Source organism: Phyllostomus discolor, chromosome 13 (assembly GCF_004126475.2).
Source record: "Phyllostomus discolor isolate MPI-MPIP mPhyDis1 chromosome 13, mPhyDis1.pri.v3, whole genome shotgun sequence".
In the NCBI taxonomy this organism is placed as follows: Eukaryota; Metazoa; Chordata; class Mammalia; order Chiroptera; family Phyllostomidae; genus Phyllostomus; species Phyllostomus discolor.
In genome coordinates, this window is record NC_040915.2 from 2263073 (window position 1) to 2283606 (window position 20534).

General features: G+C 43.3%; 1 protein-coding gene across 3 annotated transcripts in view; it reads right to left on the reverse strand.

The window, feature by feature from the left end:
* Positions 1-20534, reverse strand: part of SMURF1 (SMAD specific E3 ubiquitin protein ligase 1) — a 103614-nt gene that overhangs the window by 28501 nt on the left and 54579 nt on the right. For all 3 annotated transcript variants that reach the window (XM_036014455.1, XM_036014454.1, XM_036014453.1), the window contains exons 2-3: positions 1746-1784; positions 547-655 (exon numbers count right to left, since the gene is read on the reverse strand). In XM_036014455.1, the coding sequence (XP_035870348.1) occupies positions 547-655; positions 1746-1784 (148 nt within the window). The remainder of the gene's footprint in view (positions 1-546; positions 656-1745; positions 1785-20534) is intronic.

Genomic DNA, 20534 nt, shown 5'->3' on the forward strand with positions numbered 1-20534 from the left:
AGGGACATGAAAACACAGGTGCACATAAAATAGAGATTTTCAAAGTATGATCAGTTTTATGAACAAATATAAGAAAACTGCCTGATGGTAACAGATTTATATATACTCAATCATACCAAAGTATATTGTCTCTTACAGAAAATACATTTGTACTAGGAAACAGAATTTAAAAAGCAACACAAATATGTGTGATATGTATTTGCATAATAAATAGGTATAATAATGTATTTTTAAAGTGAAAAATCCAAACCCAGATTTAGAGCTTCACTGAAACAAAGAAAAAAGGCAGCATACAGAAGACCCAGCCATGGCCCCTTTTTCCTGTCAGAATGGCCAGCAGACCAGAAAGTTGCAGAAGATCACAATTACAGAGGCAAACCATAACCATCTGTAAGTGTCAAACCCAAGAACTTCCAAGTACATGAATTCTAAAAAGCAGGTAGTATTTACTTGGAAATCCTTTTTTAAAAAAAGGAAATGCTTATCTTAAAAGTCAGATACCGGCTTCCCTGCCACCCCTGATGGCTCACAGAATGTGCCACTCACAGATCGTAGTGCTGGTTCCACTTGGGGTCCAGCGTGTTCTTCACAGTGTCTGTCGAGTGGCACTGCCCGGATCCGTCCACCACAACCTTCGCGAAGGGGTCAGGGAGTCCTGGAGAAGAGGGGACAGCCATGCCCACATGACACCACAGACCTGCCCACGAGATGCCAGAGTACAGTCTTGCAGGCGGACGGGGCTTCACCGCCCTCCACGCTGGTAAAGAAGATAATCCTGGTAGATTTCTTCCTTCTAATTTAAGGACATTTCGATCTATTTAGCTTTCTAAGAAAAGCAACCCAGTGTGACATCGCTCTCAGAGTCTTAGAGGCTGGAAAAGAAAACTGGGCTTAAAGAAAACCATGTAAATAGGCGTACATTCCATTCCCATTTCTGATCATCACTAAGTGTGGCTGATTAAATGGAGGACAAGGTGTCTACAATTAACTGTGTTTATACTCTCTAAAAAAGTCTTACTTAGAAATCTTGTTTATGGACTTTGTCTATTTTATCTCTGGAAGCAAGTATTAAATTAAGTTCTTAAATGAATCGGATGGTTTATAAGGTCAGAGAGAGGGCAAAACAGGGTTTCAGAGACAGACCTGGATGGGAGCCATGGCTGCAGAGCTCCTGGCTACCTGAGTGAAGCCTGGGAGCCTTGGTCCCTTCATCTTTAACGTGCGAGTAAGAACTCGGCAGTGCTCTGCGAGGATCGGGACGAGGGTGAAGAATTCCAAGCTGCTGCACCCACTTGAGAGTAGGTGCAAGTCTTGAGTTTAGGGATGATTCCTCTCTCAAGAAAAGTCTTGAGTTTAGGGATGATTCCTCTATTTTTTTTACAATTCCTTTAATTACCAGGCTTATTTAAAAATGCAATTTAATTCATAAAATTTGGCCAACAATTTTATTACGCCCAGCTATTTTATAGAAGTGCCCCATCTGTATTTGAGCTGAGAACAGGATCCAGCACATGGCCATGTATTAATGGGCAGACAGAGAAAACAGAGCGTGGCCGAAGCAGGGATGAGCGAGACAGTTTCTCCCGTGTGGGCTACACATTCTCGCCTGGAACTGTAGTCCACCGGGAACAAAGTGTGACAGGCAGGAGTCTAGGAGAACATACCCTATTGTTTTTGACAAGCTTAAAGTTCAGAAACATGTGAAAATAGTAATATTGTAAGAGCAAAAATAGGTGTTTACTTACTGAAGAAGTCTTTCTTTGCAAGGTTCTTGGCACATAATACTAAAAACAAACAAAAATGCCAGGGTTAGCATTTATGGACAAAATTTTCACCACAGTTAGCTGCTATGGACTAAACTGTGTCCCCCTCCCCCCAGTTCACATGTTGAAGCCCTATCCAGGGTGATGGGACTTGGAGGTAGGGGGCTTTGGGAGGCGCGTAGGTTTCGATGAGGTCCTGAGAGTGGGTCTTTAAAAGACCAGACCACAGAGCTCGCTCTCACTCAGCCCTCCCTGTGAGGGGACGCCGCAAGGAGGGCGTCTGCAGGCCAGGGAGAGGCCCCTCACCGAGAACCAGCTCTGCTGGCTCCTTGATCTTAGGCTTTCCGGCCTCCAGAACTGTGAGACATAAATGAATGTTTATTGTTTAAGCCATCTAGTCTATGGTATTTTGTTATAGCTGCCAAGCTGAGCGAGACAATAGTCTACATTTACAACGGAAAAAAATTCTAAAAATTACCTTTGTTAATGATTGTCCTTTAAATTTAGTACTACATTAAACAAAAAATTATCAAGTAACTAAAAAGTGTTTTCTCCTCCAGCCAAGAATCAACTATAGCAATCAAAATGTTTTAGTTCAAACTTAAAATCTTACTTAAAGACGTACAGATAGATTTATTAATATGCTCTTATAAATGCTTAAATGCAAATTCAAATTAAGTCCTACAGTATTTACCTTTTTAGCTACAGTTTTTCTTTGAAATATTTATTTATTTTTAGAGAGGGGAAGGGACAGGAAAAGAGAGGGAGAGAAACATTAATGTATGGTTGCCTCTCATGTGCCCCCTACTGGGAACCTGGCCCACAACCCAGGCATGTGCCCTAACTGGGAATTCAACTGGTGACCCTTTAGTTCACAGGCCAGCACTCAATCCACGTAGCCACACCAGCCAGGGCCTTTTAGCTTTTGTCAACAACAAAAAAAGAAATTAGCACTTTTCATATTCCAATAAATGATACAATTTTACAAATGAAAATAAGCTTTGGTATGTTGGGCCATTATCAGGTGTGAAAAACAAATGACAGCACATATGCTGAGAATTTAGCAAAATGTTGGCATACAGAAAGGATGCAATAAATGCTATTATTATTCTCTTATTCATGGGGTGGTATCAATTCCTGTTAAGAAATTCTGTCAGCAAATCCGTTACATGATTAAAGCTACTAAGTCAAGGGAATATACTCCAATATCTCTTTTACACTGCTTCACAAATTTTGCTAACTTTTAAAGAATAACATGTTTTGTTATGACTTTTAAATATGTTATTTAGAAAATATATTCACATAATACATATTGTTCTGCAACTTTTTCACTTAGTACACTTTTATATAATAATAGCTTTATCAAGATATAATTCATATAACACAAAATTCATCTACTTAATACATATAATTCAATGGTTTTTAGTATACTCACAGGGTTGAACAACCATCACCACAGTCAATTTTAGAACTTTTTCATCACCCCCCAAAGAAATCATCCCATGCCCATTAGCAGCCAAAATCATTTCCCCTCCAATCCCGCCCGTCCAAGGCAGTCCCTGATCTACTGTACTTCAGGTCTCTGTGGACTTGCCTGTTCTGAACCTTTCACATATAACAAATGGAACCAGAGAGTATATGGTATTTTGTGACTGCCTTCTTTCACTTAGCATGTTTTTAAAGTTCATCCATGTTACAGTATGAATTCCTGCCTTTTCATAACTGAGTAACATTCCACTGTATGAATATACCACATTTTCTTTATCGATTTACCAATGGGCGGGCACTGGGGTTGTTGCTGTCTTTGGATGCCGTGCACAATGCTGTTGTACAAGCTGTTGTGCAGACAGTTTGCTCTCTTACAAAACTTGCAAACCCAGGCGCAGAGCAGGGGAGCAATGCTAAGATAGCCCCTCAGCACTGAGGGGCCCTCAGAGTCCCGCAGCCTCTGCACCATGTGCGCCTCCACCTGCAGCGCAGAGGGTTCTGATTTCCCCAAATCCTCAACCAACACTTGTTATTATAACATCTGTCTCTGGTTTTATGTCTGTGGTTTTAACTTGCATTTCTCCAAAGACTCTGAGCATCTTTTCATGAGCTTATACTGTTTCTGAAAAAATTTCTATTTAGATGTTTTTGCCTATTTTAATTGATTTGCCTATTTTAATTGATTTGCCTTTGTAAAGACAAAATATACTTATTAGATTTACAAATATCCTCCCATTCTGTGAGCTGTCTGTTCACTTTCTTTTTGAAGTCCAATTTATCTATTTTCTTTAGTTGTTTGTGCTTTGGTGTCATGTCTAAAAAGGGTTTTGCCTTATCAAAAGTCTTAAAGATTTAGTCCTATATTTTCTTCTTAGAATTTTATGCTTTTAGCTTTTTTATACTTTCATCTACTCAAACTACTCTTAAATTACTGTTACATTACTCTTAAACATTTATTTAGGTCTATGATCTATTTTGAGTTCATTTTTGTGTGTAAGGTGAGAGGGGGTCCAAATTCATTCCTTTGCACGTAAACAGATATGCAATTGTACCAGTACCATTTGTTGAAAAGGCTATTCTTTCCCCATTGACCTGACATGCTTGCTGAAAAACAATTCACTGTAAATGTGAGAGTTTGACTCTCGAGTCTATCCTACTTATCTCCCTGTCTCTCCCTGTGCCATGACCACAATGTCCTGATTACTGTCCTAGTCTGTTCAGGCTGCTGTAACAAAATACTGTAGACTGGGCGGCTTACAAATAACACATATTTATCTCCTAGTGGGGGAGGGTGAGAGTCCAAGATCAGGGTGCATGGCCGGGTGGGGGTCTCTTCCAGACTGCAGGCTGCTCGCTGTGCACTCACACAGCAGGCGGGCTAGGGATCGCCCCAAAGTCTCTCTCATAGAGCATCAGGGTTCTGCCCTCAGGACTTAAGTACACCCCAAAGTCTCACCTACCTACTAATACCATCACCTCTGGGGGCTAGGATTTCAACATACAAACTGGGGGGTGGGGAACACACAAACATTCAGACCATAGCAGTTACCATAGTTTTGTAGTAAGTTTTTGAAGTAGGAAGCATGAGTCCTCTAACTTTGTTCTTTTTCAGGACCGTTTTGGCTATTCTGGATCTGTTAAATTATCACATGAATTTTAGGCTCAAGTTGCTGGATTTTTATAAGAATTTTACTGAATTTGTAGGTGAATTTGGGGAGTATTGCCACCTTAACAATACTAAATTTTCAAATCTATGAACATGCAATGTCTTCCCATTTATTATACTTCCTTTATTAAACTTATTCCTTAGTATTTTATTCGTTTTGATGTTACTGCAAATGAAACTGTTTTTCTAAATTTCACTTTTAGATTGTTTGCTTCTAGTGCACAAAAATACAACTGATTTTTGTATATTCAACTTGTATCTTGCAACTTTGTTGAACTTATTTATTGGCTCTAATACTTTCTTTGTGTTCTTTTGAATTTTCTATATATAAGATCACATCAGCTTACAGACAGAAGTATCTCTATCTGGGATACTCTTTCTCGCCTGACTGCTCGGCACCTCCAGTAACCATGCTGAAGAGAGAGGGGTGGGTGTTCTCGTCTTGCTCCCAGTTGTGGGGGCAAAGTGTTTTAGTCTTTCAACCACTGAGCGTGATGTTAGCTGTGGGTTTTTCACAGATGCTGCTTATCAGATGTAGAAGCTTTTTTTGGCTGTTTCTGGTTTGTTGAGTGTTTCTATCATAAAGGGGTGTTAGCTTTTGTCAAATGCTTTTTTCCTGCATCTATTGAAATGATAATTTGATGTTTGGCTTTTATTTACTGATGTAGTTGTTAATTTATTTTCACATGTTAAACCAACTCTGTAGTCTGCAATAAATTCCGCTTGGTAATGGTGCATAACTCTTCACATGCTGCTGTACTCAGTTTGCTAATATTTTGTTGAGGAATATGTTTGTCTGTATAAGAGATATTCATCTGTAGGGGTTTTGTGTATCAGGATGATACAGATTTCATAAAATGAGCTGGTAAGTATTCCTTCTGGTTTTATTTATCTAGCTATCTAGCTATCTATCTGTCAGGGCGGGGGGAAAAGTTTGTGAAGAAATGATATTCAGTCTTGTTTAATGTTTTACAGAATTTACCAGTAAGTCATCTAGGCCTGGTCTTTTTTAGGGGGGTGGGGAGTGTTTTTCAATTACTAATTGAATTTCTGTACTATTTTATAGGTCTGTAAGATTTCCCATTTCTTCTTGAATCAGTTTTGGTAATCTGTGCCTTTCTAGAAACCTGCTGATTTCACCTAAGTTATCAATTTGCTGGCATACAGTTGTTTATGTATAGTATTCCGTGATAATCCTTTTCAGTTCTGTAGAGTCAAGAGTAACATTTCCTATTCATCGCAGTGTCTATACACTTCTTTTCCAACGTAAACACACTATATGTGCACATACACACCTACATACACATACACATACACACATTCTTCAGTCTTTTTTGTAGATAGACCATAATTTGTTACAGCTTCTGATACTGTTTTATTTTGCTTCTCTAATTAGAAAAGTTAACAACAGACTTGCAAAAAATGACAACTGGGAAACGTGTAAGTACGAAACACACGTCCCAAAAACCTCACCCCTACTCTCTGTCTAGCATTTCCCTGGCTAGTCACTCTTGCTCATTTTCCCCACTGAACTTTAGAACCTCTGAGCAAGTTAACAAAAAAAACTTCATAAATTTGAGGGGCATTTACCTCTTTATAATATTGTACATTCCCGTTCTTGAATGTAGTACATTTATCCATTTATTAAATTTTTCATTAATGCCCTTGAGTGAGGTTTTGAAGTATTTCATAAAAGTTTTCCACATCTCTAACTGGCTTACTCTGGAATGTTTTGTTCTGTGTTACTATTGTGAACAGCAATGTCCCTACATTTGAATAAAGAAAAGCTTTTCCTCACATTAATTGTAACTCGGCCATCTCTTTCAGCTCTCCTCAAACAGACCTGCAGTGTCGTTCCCTTCCCCTTCCCTCCCTTTCCCACAGCTTCGGATGCCTAGAGGCCCTCCTATCAACCTCGAACTGTCCAAAACTGAGTTGAAACCTTGCCACTCAGCCTCAAAATCCGGTCCTGCCCCAGGATCCTTCACTTCAGAAGCATCAGCAGCACCCCCGACTACACAGCTGAAATCGGTGTCATGCTCATACTTCTCAGCCTCTCACATGTGCTGGCTTTCTGCCATCTCCACCCGTATTCAAGCTCCCAACATTAGCTATTGCAAGTACTTTTTAAAATGTAAGCCCCGTGCCTCGTTCCTTTTAAAAATTCCACAGTGGTTTCCCATCACTAAATTCCAGACTCTCCAGACTCAACTACGCACCAGCTCCAGGCCCCAGTTTTTTGAAGGCACTGCCACCAGCCTGCTTCTGATGGCAAGAATTCTCATCATGTCTCAAAAAGATTCATCTCTGTTCATATTTACGGGACCGGCAATGTTTTCATTTAAGGCTCATTCCAGTGGAATTTGGTTATATCACAAGGTAGAGAAAGCCTCAATAGTGTCAGCACAAAGAGAATTTTGCCTAAACTTTGTGTCAAGATCATTTAGGGTCATATTGATTCTAGTTTAATTAATGGCATATGATTTCTCCTGCTAGACAGTTTTGTGACATTGAGATAGAGTTCTCTTTGTCCACTCTAACAGATGCAGCAATAAAAGATAGTGTATTACACAGCATAAACACCCACACTACTGAATCTACCACTCATTTTTAAACAAATATGTTATACACCAATTATGAATCAGGTCCTGGGGATACGACAATGAACAAAAGAGACATTTACAGAAAATGAAGCTGTTTCCAGGGTGGACCACTGCATGGCTGCTTCAACTCCACTCAGAAGTGCCCCTCTACTCTGGAGTCATTCCTCTCACATCCCATAATTTCCTAATCACGTGCCAGAGTTTCCTAATGTTGGGGATCAAGTAAGAGCATATTATATAATGTGCATTTAGCATCTCCACATACAAGGAAGGGCAGTGTTTTGCTAACTTGTGCCTTCCATTAGCAAGGCAGGCTTCCTTGCCAGGTTCCTGACAAAAGCATGGATCCCCCTAAAACCATTTGTGGCTGTAATTTTTATTCCTCTCTCCTCTAGTATTTATATGTATCACCAAGTCCTATCTTTTCTTTCTTCTAAAAGGCTCTTGACCTTGTGCTTTCCCCAACTTTTGTGCCCATTCTATTCTTGGCCTCACCCATTCACGGCTAATCTAAGAGAAACAGTGCCCTCCCTCGCTAACTTGTACCAAACAGTCAACCACCAGATCCATCTTTGGCCGTGACAATTTCACGCTCTGAGGCTCAAAAACTTCAATGGCTCTGTATTGTAATTTACTACAAATGTAAGTTTCTCCTTGGTTTTAAACTGTCCCATTCTCTAGTGTCACTTTTATCTCATTCCATTCTTCTAAGTATAGTTCAGTTCATTAGCCCCTCCTCTGGGCCCCAACCACTCCAACCTCTAGGCGATTCCTCTCCCTACTCAATCCACTTAACAGCCTGTTTCTTTTTTAGTCTCTCTCCATCGTGGTCCAGGTGAGGCTTCCTCAGTGCAGCCTCACGCAGGCCAATATTTCCCGAACCCCGCTCTGGGCTAACATTTCCACTAGTGCCAGAATTAAAAAAATAAGGACAATGTAGTGGGTTTTTCATGAAACTGAACTAATTAATTTTAAACATTTTTGCTTTGGTGTTAAGTCTTTTCTATTCTTTTCATGTTAAAATATTTCTTTAACAAAATGAAGTTTAAAAATTCATAGTTTCCACAATGACTTGGCAAAATCAAGGGTGTGCAATTTTATGTCGATAGTCACATTCACAGAAAGGTTCTGACTGGCCCAGGACTTGCCACTCTTCACTAGGAGCGATCTGTTCCCTCCTGACTCCTGACCTGCAGAGCCCTGCAGCTGAGGATGAAGGACCCACTGCACGACAGCTCTGCTCCCCCAGCCCTGAAGGGGCAGCCCCACCTCCACCCCTCAGACTTGGCTTCATGAACCAGACACCACGCCCAAGACAGTAACAGTGATGAAAACAAAGAAAATTAAGCTGTCTCAATCATTTAAAACATCTAAGTAAAATGTCCATTTATTAGAAAGTACAACAGAATACCCGGGTGGCTGCCCACATACAAACGCACGGACTGCAGGGTGCTGGCAGCCCGCCTCCTCTAACTTGTACATCTGAGACACAACTTTCTATCTACTTGGGCGAAAATTCTTTACATTACAAAAGGGGTAAAAAGAGAAACCTGTTAAAGGCAGAGGCAGGTGTGCTGGTCGGTGGTCTCGCTAGCACATGGGCCTCTGGGCCCTGGACCGGGTCACCAATCTGGCAGTGCTCAGGCCAGTGCAGGAAACCCTCAGCGTTGCCATAAGAGGGAAGAGTGAATCCCATCTCAGTGACAGCAACAGACACGAGATCTTTACGTCCATTCAGAATAGACTCGCCTCCAATATTTGCTTAACGCAGTAACTGTTCCCAACCCTCCTCAGTAAGTTTGTACACAAGGCACACACGGCTCACTCTCCCAACACCATTACGTGAGAAAACGGTTTCTCCTCTGCAGGGAAAATTGTCTATGTTAGCAAAACACATTTTAGCAACCGGCAGCTGCCCCCACTGGCTCAGGGGGCAGGGACTCTGGTAAACTGACAACCCTTACAAAGGTTTTCCAAAGACGTCACTGCTTAAAATAAGTCTTACAGCTTCATTTTCTATAAATGTATTGAATTAATTAAAAAATAAACAAAAAAACTGTTTGACTTCCTTTGAACTCAGTATGACAGAGATCAGCTCATATGCCCAAACTCTGGAGGATGAGGCAGGGCCCCCAGGAGGCAGGGGCTGGCTCCCAGGACTAGAGGAGGCTCCTGCTCCCCTGCTTGTCCCCCCGGGTCCCCACCAGTCACAAACACTAACGCCATCCTTGTGACTTTAGAATGTCAGGGTTTTGCACACGTTTCCTTACCTAGTCTGACCTGAAGAGGCGAGTGGACACACAGGGCAGGCGTCACTTTCCCCCACTTCGTTGGTGAAATTATTACAACCCAGACTCAGTAGCCCTGCTGCTCGCCCCTTCTCCCCCGTCTCACGTTACACTGTCACAGCGGCGTCACAGCTGTTATCAGGGTTTGAAATATTTATATGCTGCTTCATGTCGCCTCTCCCCTACAAAAATGTCCACCAGCACAAGGACTGTGTCTTCTGTGTTCCTGGCTGTATCCCGGCGGGTGGGGGGGAATGGTGCTCACAGAGGTTATTTTTAAAATACTTTCTGAATAAATGAACTGGGTATGAACCTTTTTTTCCTTCTTAACTAACTTCTCACTAGAACATAAGCAACAAGAAGACAGAGACCGTTCTTCCAAATGATTATGTTCCCAGCATGGAGCACAGGAACGAAATGTGCAGGAGGAATGTGCAGAAATAAAGAAGTGCTCGAATGAAGGAACAAGATCGTTTTCTAGAGCCCCTGCCACACGGCGTGCCTGACTGCGGTCCCACGCTCCGGGGGCCAGGGGCCTGCAGCTTCGTGCACTCAGTCGCCTCCCGGTCTTGTTCTTCAAAGGAGTTATGCTGCCCCTCGTGGTGGGGTCAGTGACATTCGGCTGACACTAAGAAAACAAATGTCCTGCTGCGACTTCAACCAAACTGGACAGTGTAGTGAGGGTGAACTATGGTCTGTGTCAGAAAAGCAAGTCAAGCCCAGCAGGTGTTTGGAGACTTCTGTGAACAAAGCCCTTGTTAATGAACAGTCGTTTGTACATCTAGAGGATGGTTTCTGAGGACTGATTAGGCTACTACATTTCAAGAAAATGAATAACTAAGGGACATATGTAATTAAAAAATATGTTTATTGACTTTAGAAAGAGGAAGAAACACAGAGAGAGAAACTTCGATGTGATAGAGAAACACCAATCGGTTGCCTCTCATATGCACCCCAACCGGGGATTGAACTGGTAACCTTTCAGTGTACAGGAATGATACTCCAACCAACTGAACCACCTGGCCAGGGCCAATTTTTATATTTTAATCTTAGATGTTGCTTTTCTTGACACCCTGAGTGTGCCCTGCAGAACCTGCAGGGTCGATTTCTTTCTCCCAGGGTGAAGAAAGAAGGCCTCACAGAAAGTGACTTCCTGTCATTTGACTTCTTCCCAAGTAGTAGAGGCCAGATACCTCTGCCCTGGAAGATAAGAAATGTGTCTCATTTCAAGTCTGTCTCTGAGTAACTTTTATCTCCAGAACATGTCTCTGTCTTAAATAAACCGAGTGGGACGCTCTGCCATCATGTGAGAGGGACAAGCGCACCAGGAGGCTGGCTGGTGCTGCAGGTGGGAGGAAGCGCCTTTCCCCGCCTGAGGACACAGAAAAGTCACGTTTCCTTCAGAGAAAGTTTTATCTAAGTGTTTAAAGTGGCATTCCAAAAGTAATTTTGGCGAGCCAGCCTGGAGAAGACACCGGAGCAGTAAGCCCCCTTGCTGCTCTGACACCCGGTATGCCCTTTTCCGTTGCCACCCATTCTGTTTCAGTGAGTCTGGTGTTCCCTGATGGAAGGTCAGCCGCTAAATTGCGGGCACAGGTCGGGCAGTTAAAAGCCATAAGGGCACCCGCCGCTTGAAGACACCTGTGACAGGATAATTTGGGTGGGGAACAGGGTTAGCCTTAGTCCCCGCCAGGTACAAGAAAATGTCCGCACAACGGTCAGGCACACTGTGAAAACCACAAGACACTGCCCCACCCCACGGCCGCTCCCTCAATAGGCAGAGTCGGACCTGCCATACGGAATATCAGTCACCACCTCGCCTGCACTATGACTTCCTTTTGCAGTCTCCTGATCAGGCTCACAGATAGTCTTTTATGCTTGTCCTCCCCAACTGACTTTAGGCCTTTATACCTTCACTCGTACCCCACTTGCCTTTTGTGTACGAAGGGTTCCTGCTGTCTTTGCACCAAGATATCTACCTTGGGGTCATTGATAGTCCCATCACTAAGTACAGTTGCAGGAATGAGCCACTCCCATCTTTGGCACGTGTATACTATCATTGTAAGCAGCAACATCACTCAGAACCGCACAACAGGTGCCTGCTGGTCATTTGTTACTAGAATGGCCGTGTGGAGCCACTCTTACCTAATTAATTGAATTTGGAATTCTAAGGTGGTTTACTTGCCCCTTATAAGGGTATTTTAATTTCCCCTCTCAGTCCATTGTCCCTCTATGAGATCCACCTCCAATATGAAGGGTGGTGGTTTAGGCATCTCTTGAGGCCCTTTCTGGGAAATTCCAGACTCAGGTACAATTTCTTAAAGCTCTGGAAAATTAGGTAGAATACTTGAGGGTCTTCTTTGTGATTTGGAAGAGTCATTTTATAATAAGATCATCTTGGTGCTCCTCTTTATGGTTTACAGGGCCAGAAACTATTTTTCTAGTAAGACACTTCCTTTGCCCCAGATCTGAAAGCTCACAGGAAAATGAGGATCCCCATAGATGGAGAATACAGAAATGGAAATGTACTCGGGCCACAAGGGTAGAGTCTGGGATTGTCAGGATTATAGGCAATTAATTGCTCAAGAATGCTGGATGGTTCCTTCCCAACAGTTCTTTGCAGCCTGGACACTCAGTATAGGACCATGAATCCTGCAAATGGTGTCCAGGGAACTTAAAACCTCTGAATTAAACAAAGAGAAAGAAACAGAAGTAGACCGTGGTGATCCTCTCAAGTCTTTTAGATTTCTGCCGGCCGACACTCACCAGGATTTCTTTCACCAGAGACGTCTGGTAGTTCGGTGGGATCCCAGGGGACGCCCTGTGGCCCACTAGGAAACCTCCTGAGGCAAGCAAAGAGGGACACCTCTAGACTGCAAAGGAGTATCTTTGTGTTGTTGTTGTTTTTTTTCTCTTTAGGATCACTGCAGTCGAGATGGGAACCACACTTGCCATCCCTTCTAAATCACCCTTGGGTTACATTCTTAGCAACTGGGATAAATTTGACCCAAAAATTTTAAGAAAGGAAGAGTTTAGTTTCCTTTTGTAACACTGTCTGGCCCCAATATAAATTAGGGGATGGAGAGATATGGCCCGAGAATGGGAGCACAAATTATAATACTATCCTACAGCTAGATCTATTCTGCCGGAGGGAAGGCAAATGGTCTGCAATTCTTTCTGTGCAGGCATTTATGGCTCTGTACCAAGATCCCTCGTTTTGCTCCAGCCCTACCCAGACAGAACCTACAGGCCCAAGTGTTGATCAATTAGAAGATACCCTCCTTAGTTCCTCACCTGTCTCTCAGGGGAGATTAAGGGAACCCCAGAGTTCTGAAGTCTCTGCCCCTACCTTAGAGGGAGTGACCTCTCCACCACCTTGTGCTCTGGACAACCTAAAGCCACCAGCTGAGGAGAAACTCAGCCCCACAGGACATACTTAAATGGAAATGTGAAAGTTTTGGAAAGAAGTTATGTGGTATTAGTAATGGAAAGTATAAGGCATGGAGATGCATCTTGGTGGATATCAGAAGGAAAAGGATTTTCCTTCACGCTTTGTATTTTTCCCCCTACCTGATCCCTCCAGAATTTGGCATTCTGAAGGAATGAGTGATGACATAAGGTTTCTTTGCATAAATCCAGTAAGACCATTCATTAATAGTGGTTTTGTTAACCAAGACTTTGACTGGGATGTCACACCTGAAGGAGGCATGTATGGATTCTGATCATTACCAGAAAGCCCTGAAGAACTGGGATTGACTTGTGAAGCTAGCAAAAGCCCATGAGAAAAGCCTGGTATTTTGGTTGGTTGTGCGGTTCATGGCAGTCTTTCCAGGGAAGGAACGAAGATTGCTTTCCTGAAAGATGGCTAAAAAGGAACCTGTAGGCACAATGGAAGCCTCAAGGCTTTGAGTGAAACAACTGGTACAGGCAAAGCCAGATGACAGATGTGTGGCTCTGCTTCTGTGCCCCAAGGGGCGGACTGAAAAGTCAATCTAAAGATTCCCTATGTGAGTTCCAGCAAAGCAGACTTAAAAATCATAGATGATCCAGGCTGCTCTTGGTGTGTTTATGCAAACAAACAGGCAAAATTAAAAGCTGGATTCAATGTAGTCCCTTCAATGACAATGAGGGTGACCTTAGGGACAAAAATCATGGTTCAAGAAAGATCACAATGCTCAATATTGGATATCAGAATGGTGCGGCTAACTGACTTGAAAGTTTGTTTTCATTTAGAATTTGAAACTGGGTTTGTAATATCACCAAAGACGTTCAATATACAGGCACGAAGGACCTGTCAAATTGCCACTATTAGATGTCACTGCAGCAAAGGCCTTGCAACTGGATGTCTTCCCAAAAGACAGTCTCACAGGCACAGAGACTGGCTTGGGGATTGTTATGTGAATTGACATGTGTGTTCTTCCTTCTGTTTTCATAGGGCATATGCCTATGACCTCATTACCTGAGTGGTTGGTTGCAATATAAACCTCACTTAAGGAGCCCATCTTCATCATCACCCCTTGAGACTCAACGGTTTGGCTAAACCAAGTGGTTGGGCTGGTGAAAGGTTGGGGCAGTGTGTGGGCTTCACCTTGAACTAATTTTCCCTTTTCTGTCCTAATGGCTTGGATAGAAAGGGCCCAGAAATCTGAAAGGAGGGAAATCCTAAAATATTCCCCTCAGCCTGAGCTAAGTATAGTGGGCCACAAGGGCTTTGGATAGGTGTAGCATGCCTTGTACACCTTCCTCCAGAGAAGCCATTTTTTTTAACCTAAGTCCCTGCCTTTGTTATTTAGTGGTCATGATTGAATTGTGCCTTCCAACTCTCTTGCCAAATGTGTCACCTTTGGAATATGATGAGGTTGCCAATTGTCCAGTAATGCCAGCCTTTGGACATCGAGCCTGCAAGTTCCTGGCGTCAGCCCAATGACCTGGATTCTGTAAGGTCCTTCCCCTCACAGGGACACCCTCTATGCTGCACCCCCCGACTCTTTCAGGGAACCCCTGACCCGAGGGTAAGTAGGATGACATCCATGTCCAGCCGGAAGTAGCTACAAGAAGATGAGACCTTTGCCCATTGTCCCTTTATGATTATAAAGTTGTATATCTGAAAGAGGGGATTTGTAGGAGGGTGTAGCCAGGGAGTCCCCAAAAGAAGAATTTGTAATAGGGTCCAGAACTCAAGGTGTCCAGGAAATATTAGAAAGATGTATAGGATGTCCTTACCCTCCACCACAGGTGTGAGTTGGGGGAAGGGACACATGGAGCAAGGCCATTGAGAGCTGTTTTGCATAGCAACAGCTTTGCAGCTAACCTTGGGAGTGGTCATTTGGCACATCTATAACCTTTAACTGGCTGCATAGATATGTTAAATAGCTGTGACCATGCTCTGAGCCTGGGGGATGGAAGGAACTTCCCCCCAAAACGTAACTGGAAGCAACTCCCCCTAGTTACAGCACCTGTGTGTGAGCTTGGAGATGATTGGCTCCATGACATGGGGCCACCCCTGCACAGACTCAAGATGGCAGCCCAGTAAAGCTGGAAGGATATTTAAACCCAGACTTGGCAGCCATTGAGGAGAGGACCACGCAGCTGCAGCCATGTAAGGAGAACTACGCACTTTTGGCCAGAGTGCGGGGACCCGCCCCCCACCCCCCGAAGCCATGAGAGAACCACCAGGCGGCTTCAGCTGGAGATCCCGGCAACGCAACTGATGGTGCTGGGAACCAAGGGAGGCCTCCCAGCTGACACGGAATCCTGGGAAGAACCAGGAACTGCCTGAGCCACGGACTTCTATTTCTTTTCCTGAGATACGGTACCCCAAACTGGGCAAAGGGGGGAAGGAAGGACTGTGTGTGTTTGTGGGTGCTTTAAGGGACTTCGGGATTTTGATGAAGACATTAAGTCATTACCCTTAAGTCTGTATAACTTGAATAAATAACTCCTTTCCTTTTCACCAATCTCTAAAATGGAGAGCTATAATTCTCTGGTGAACGGAAAGGTGAACCTAGTACAGGGGGACCCCAGGAGAAATGGGGATCAATTCGGTAGCATTGTGGGACCCTCTTCCCTGGTGGTCAATCAGGGAAAATCACGGGAGACACTTGTGCAGTAGCTTTAAAGTAATACAATTATTTGTACATGTGCACTCAAGCCCACCAAAACTAGCCAGGAAGGATCTGCCCTATAAAAATAGAGTCCCTCCAGCCCATGAGTTCAATCTCTGCTTGGAGTTGGCCTGCTCCCATGTTCCCTGCTATAAACTCTGGGTGTTCAGTTCAATTCTTTGTCCTCAATCACTAAGAACCTGGTTACCTGTGCCCACCTGCGACAGTAACCCATTCCTAGCTCAGTTAATTATCAATGTTTTCTCCCCAAACATGTTTATTTTTCTGTTCAAGTGCCCTATTCAAATGGCTTACACAAAGACAATGCTTATAAACTCCGACCTTCAAACCCAGATGTCTATCTAGTGTCTCTTCTCCTGAAGAGCACGTGGTGATTTCACAATCAGGGGCCAAGGAGCAGTTTGCAACTGGAGCTTCTAAAAGCACCCTGGAAAGCAGGCTGTCCCCCAGGCGACCATCTGACCAGGATCTCTGACCAAACATTTGATGAAAGCCATAGGTAGAACACAGTGCACAGTTTGGAAGGACGGGAAACTTTAAAAATACAACCTATTTCCCTTTAGTATAACTAATAACAGCTTCTAAAATTTACCAAATATTTGTACAAGGTGATCAATTAGGCACTAAGCTAAGTATCTGACATGAATAATTACATTTATTCAATATCACAATCCCATGAAATAGTTACTACTATATGTTCATTTTCCTGATGAAAAAGCCGAGGCTTTAAAAGATCATAGAACTTGACCAACCAAAGTCAGAGTCAGTAAAAGCCACTGCTTCTTAGCAGTGAACCCATTTATCCATTTAAACATTTCTGATTGCCCACCATGGGCCAAATCCTACTCCAAGCTCTGAGGATTCCAGAACAGCAAAAAAAAAGTTGCTTGTCCTAAGATATTTCCTATGCCCGAGGGTTTGACTTTTAAGGAAAACAAACTAAGATCACCTTTAGAAAAAAAAAATTTTTAAGCATTTGCTTTAAATTGACTTTTCAAACTTTGACTATTTTCCTAAGGTTATATGGTAGAAGATAAAACTCAACTTTGTCAGGAAAGACATGAATTTTAACCAGAAGCCTGTCATTAAGCAAACTGCATTTGACTGTTGCCCTAAAAGGAAACTCAATGAACTCCGTTAGGGGAGATAATCTGGGGTTTACAGGGAGGAGGACCGACCAAACACCCTCCCTACCTGACTCCTGAAGGCCCATTCACCGAACATGAAGCTGTGCTCCTCTGAGGAGGCCATTTCCATGAGGAGACAACTGCTGAGGGCAGAAGGGAAAGGCCAGGGGGAGATGGGGAGGCGGGTGGCTCTGGGAAGGAAGCAAATGAGTCTACAACCTGATAATCAGCCCAGACCTAAAGCAAAGAGACAAGGACCAAAAGTGTAACAGGGTGCAGAACTCAGGGTGTCCAGGAAATATTAGAAAAAAAAATATATATGATGTCCTCACCCCCACCAGTCTCAGCTGGGGGATGGGACACATGGAACAGGGCCATTGAGAGCTGTTTTGCATAGCAACAGCTTTGCAGCTAACCTCTGGCATGGTCATTAACATATCTATAACCTTTAACTGGTTCCATGGATATGTTAAACAGCTGTGGCCATGCTTTGATCGAGGGGGATGGGAATGACTTCTACCCAAGATGTAACTGGGAGGCAACTCCCCCTGGTTACAGCACCTGTGTGAGAGCTTGGAGATGACTGGCTCCACACCATGGGGCTACACCTGCCTGAACTTACTCTGGCAGCCCAGAAAAGCTGGAAGAATGCAAGAATGCGAGCGGGTATAACTGATTGTGGGAGGAGTTGGAAATGGGGCTGCAGAGGAAAATTGGTACTGGGATTTAAATCCAGGCATGGCAGCCATGCCAGGTTGGGACCATACAGCTTTGGGGTGCTCCCTTTTGCCACATGGCTTAGGAAGCAGGAATGACCTCGCCTGGAAAAAAAGGGATGAAAGGACTCTTGCTGGTGGGCCATGAGAAGGTGCCACATGGTTTTGGATTAACTGGAGATCGTGGCGATGACACAGTTGATGGTGCCAGAACTGAGAGGCTGACTGAGCCATGGACTTCTACTTCTTTTCCTGAGATACAGTACCCCGGACTGGGCAGAGGGATAAGGAAGGACTGTGTGCATTTGTGGGTATTCTAAAGGACTTTAGTATTTTAATGAAGACATTAAGTCATTACTCCAAGTCTGTATATCGCTTTGAATAAACAATTCCTTTCCTTTTCACCAATCGCTGGCATTGAGAGAAGCCTTTCCCTGATGACAGGCAAGGCAAACCTACTACAGGGGGTCCATTCAGTAACAGTATATCATTCACCCGCCCCAGAGTCTGTTCTACAACAAAAGTAATACTAAATAATAAGAGAAAGTTCTGTCAACATTTTCTTTCAGGTACTGAGCTGACAAACGAGGCTTTATTAATTTGATGCATTACAAAAACACAACAGAAAGCCCAAAGGAGAGGACAAAATCTAGCAAGGTAATGTAGCCAGTGGAACTGAGGCTCTTTCATGGGATCCCAAGGAAAGCATTTCATGGATCAATGCATGGGAGATGGTGGTGTGGCAAGATTTATTTGGGTAGAATTGAAAGGTTGTCCCTGTGTCCCATCTCCATCCGTCCTGCCATGGAAAAAGTCCAACTGTGTCTTCAGCAAGGTCAAAACAAAGGCCATTGTCAGGAGTTTGTGTCACAGTAAAGCTCAGTCCTTTGGAGCCCAGGCAGCAGCTAGGCTGTCTCAGTCCTCATCCAGGTAGCTTAGTGCTATTCCTGACTGTGACTGCTCTAGCCAGGCCCCGCCTGGAGCCTGCATTTGGAGTCCCGGTGGCTTCTAGGGCCACATGGTTATGGGGAGAATGTGTGAATGAATGGGGCAAGCACAGGTTCCTGGCAGGAGGGTGCAGGGATAGGAGGTGGCAGAGGGGGAGGGTGTGAGCAAGCACTAGCACACTCCTTTATTAAATTGGGTTATATTATCTTGGCCTTGGGATGGACCAGGTGGTCTTCCTAATAACCAATCAACTTCCCAAGCTTTAGTGGGTTTCCGATGGCTCTATCCACTAGCCAATTGATCCCTTCCCCAGGTTAGACTGACAGGCCTCTCTGGTTAAGCACCTCCCCTTGTAGCCATTTTGACTTCTTCTGTGCATGTGCGTACTGTACCTCTCCTTCCTCCCCCTTCCCCCAGTCCAATAATCTGGTACCAGAGGGTAGTCAGTGCTCCTGGGAAGATTCCCTGTCTGCTCCCAGGATTAAGTCTCCTGGTGGCAGTTCCCTTGGGTGGTGAATGAATCTGTAAAATCTGTAACTTCCTGGTGAAGCAAGCAGGCTTCTGCTCCTTGGTTGATTATGTTCAACAATGTTCAATTCCCTTTGCTCCCTTCCTTTAGTAATAAGTAGCTAACTACCTATGGTAACAGTAACACACTGTAAATATACACATGCATGATTATTAAAACCCCATATTACACAATTTCATAATACACAATTTTCAACTGGTGTGCTGCAATACTTTTTAAAACATGCAATACCTGACTATTTAGTCAGGAACACTGACCTCTTTTCCCTTAGATTGTCAAATAAATGAATGACAACAGCCAACACAACAATAGCTGTTCAGTGTGAACGAATCAAAATTGTATCTATTTTGGGGGGCAGATGGACAAAAATGTATTTTTTGGTATGGCACAGAATTTTAGTAATTAGTTTATGTGTGCCATGAGATGAAAAAGGCTGAAAGTCACTGTTCTAGAAAAGTCCCTTATATTTCTTTCCTATTTATCAAATTATAGTGCTAGGTTCTATAGAACCGAAATATTTAAAGGTATTATTTTGCATGATCTTATCATAAACTCTTTTGTAATTACTTAGCTAATCATGGTGTAAGTCAGAGTAAAATCACTACGCTCAATTTAGTTGAGAAAAGCAGAAGCTCAGGAAGTTGAAAAGCTTGCCCGAGGTGACCCAGTGGAGTTGAGATGGGAGACAAGAACCTGACACGAACACCACAGAGCTCACTGAATTATGTCCTGTATTAAGACAACTGTCAAAATGAAAGTTTGTAAAACATTAAAAATTTCAAACCAACGTGCCCAACACTGGATTCACAAAATTGTTTAAATTAAAAAGAAAATCAAACATAACCCAGAAAGTCCACCCTTAGGTATGTAATCAACAGAAACGCACACATATGCGTGTTAACCACACAGCTGAGTGGTTACAGCGACACTGTTAGGAACAGCCAAAGACCAAGAACCACTGAGATGCCTGTCAACAGCACAATAATGAAGCTGTGGTGCTCACAGAATGGAATATTATACAGCAATGAGAAAAACAAACTACAACTACACACAGTATTATGAATGAATCTCACAAACATGGTATTCGATGAAAGACACACCGTATGTTGCATTACGGCATTGATGTAAAGCACAAAAACAACTCGAATGATGCTGTTCAGTTCGGGCACGACTGCCCTTCCGCAGGACAAGGTCACGACTGGAGGAGAGCATGCGGAAGGTCTGGGGAACTGGCGAGGCTCTGATTCTTGATTGGTGCTGTCAGACTGCAAGAATTCAGTG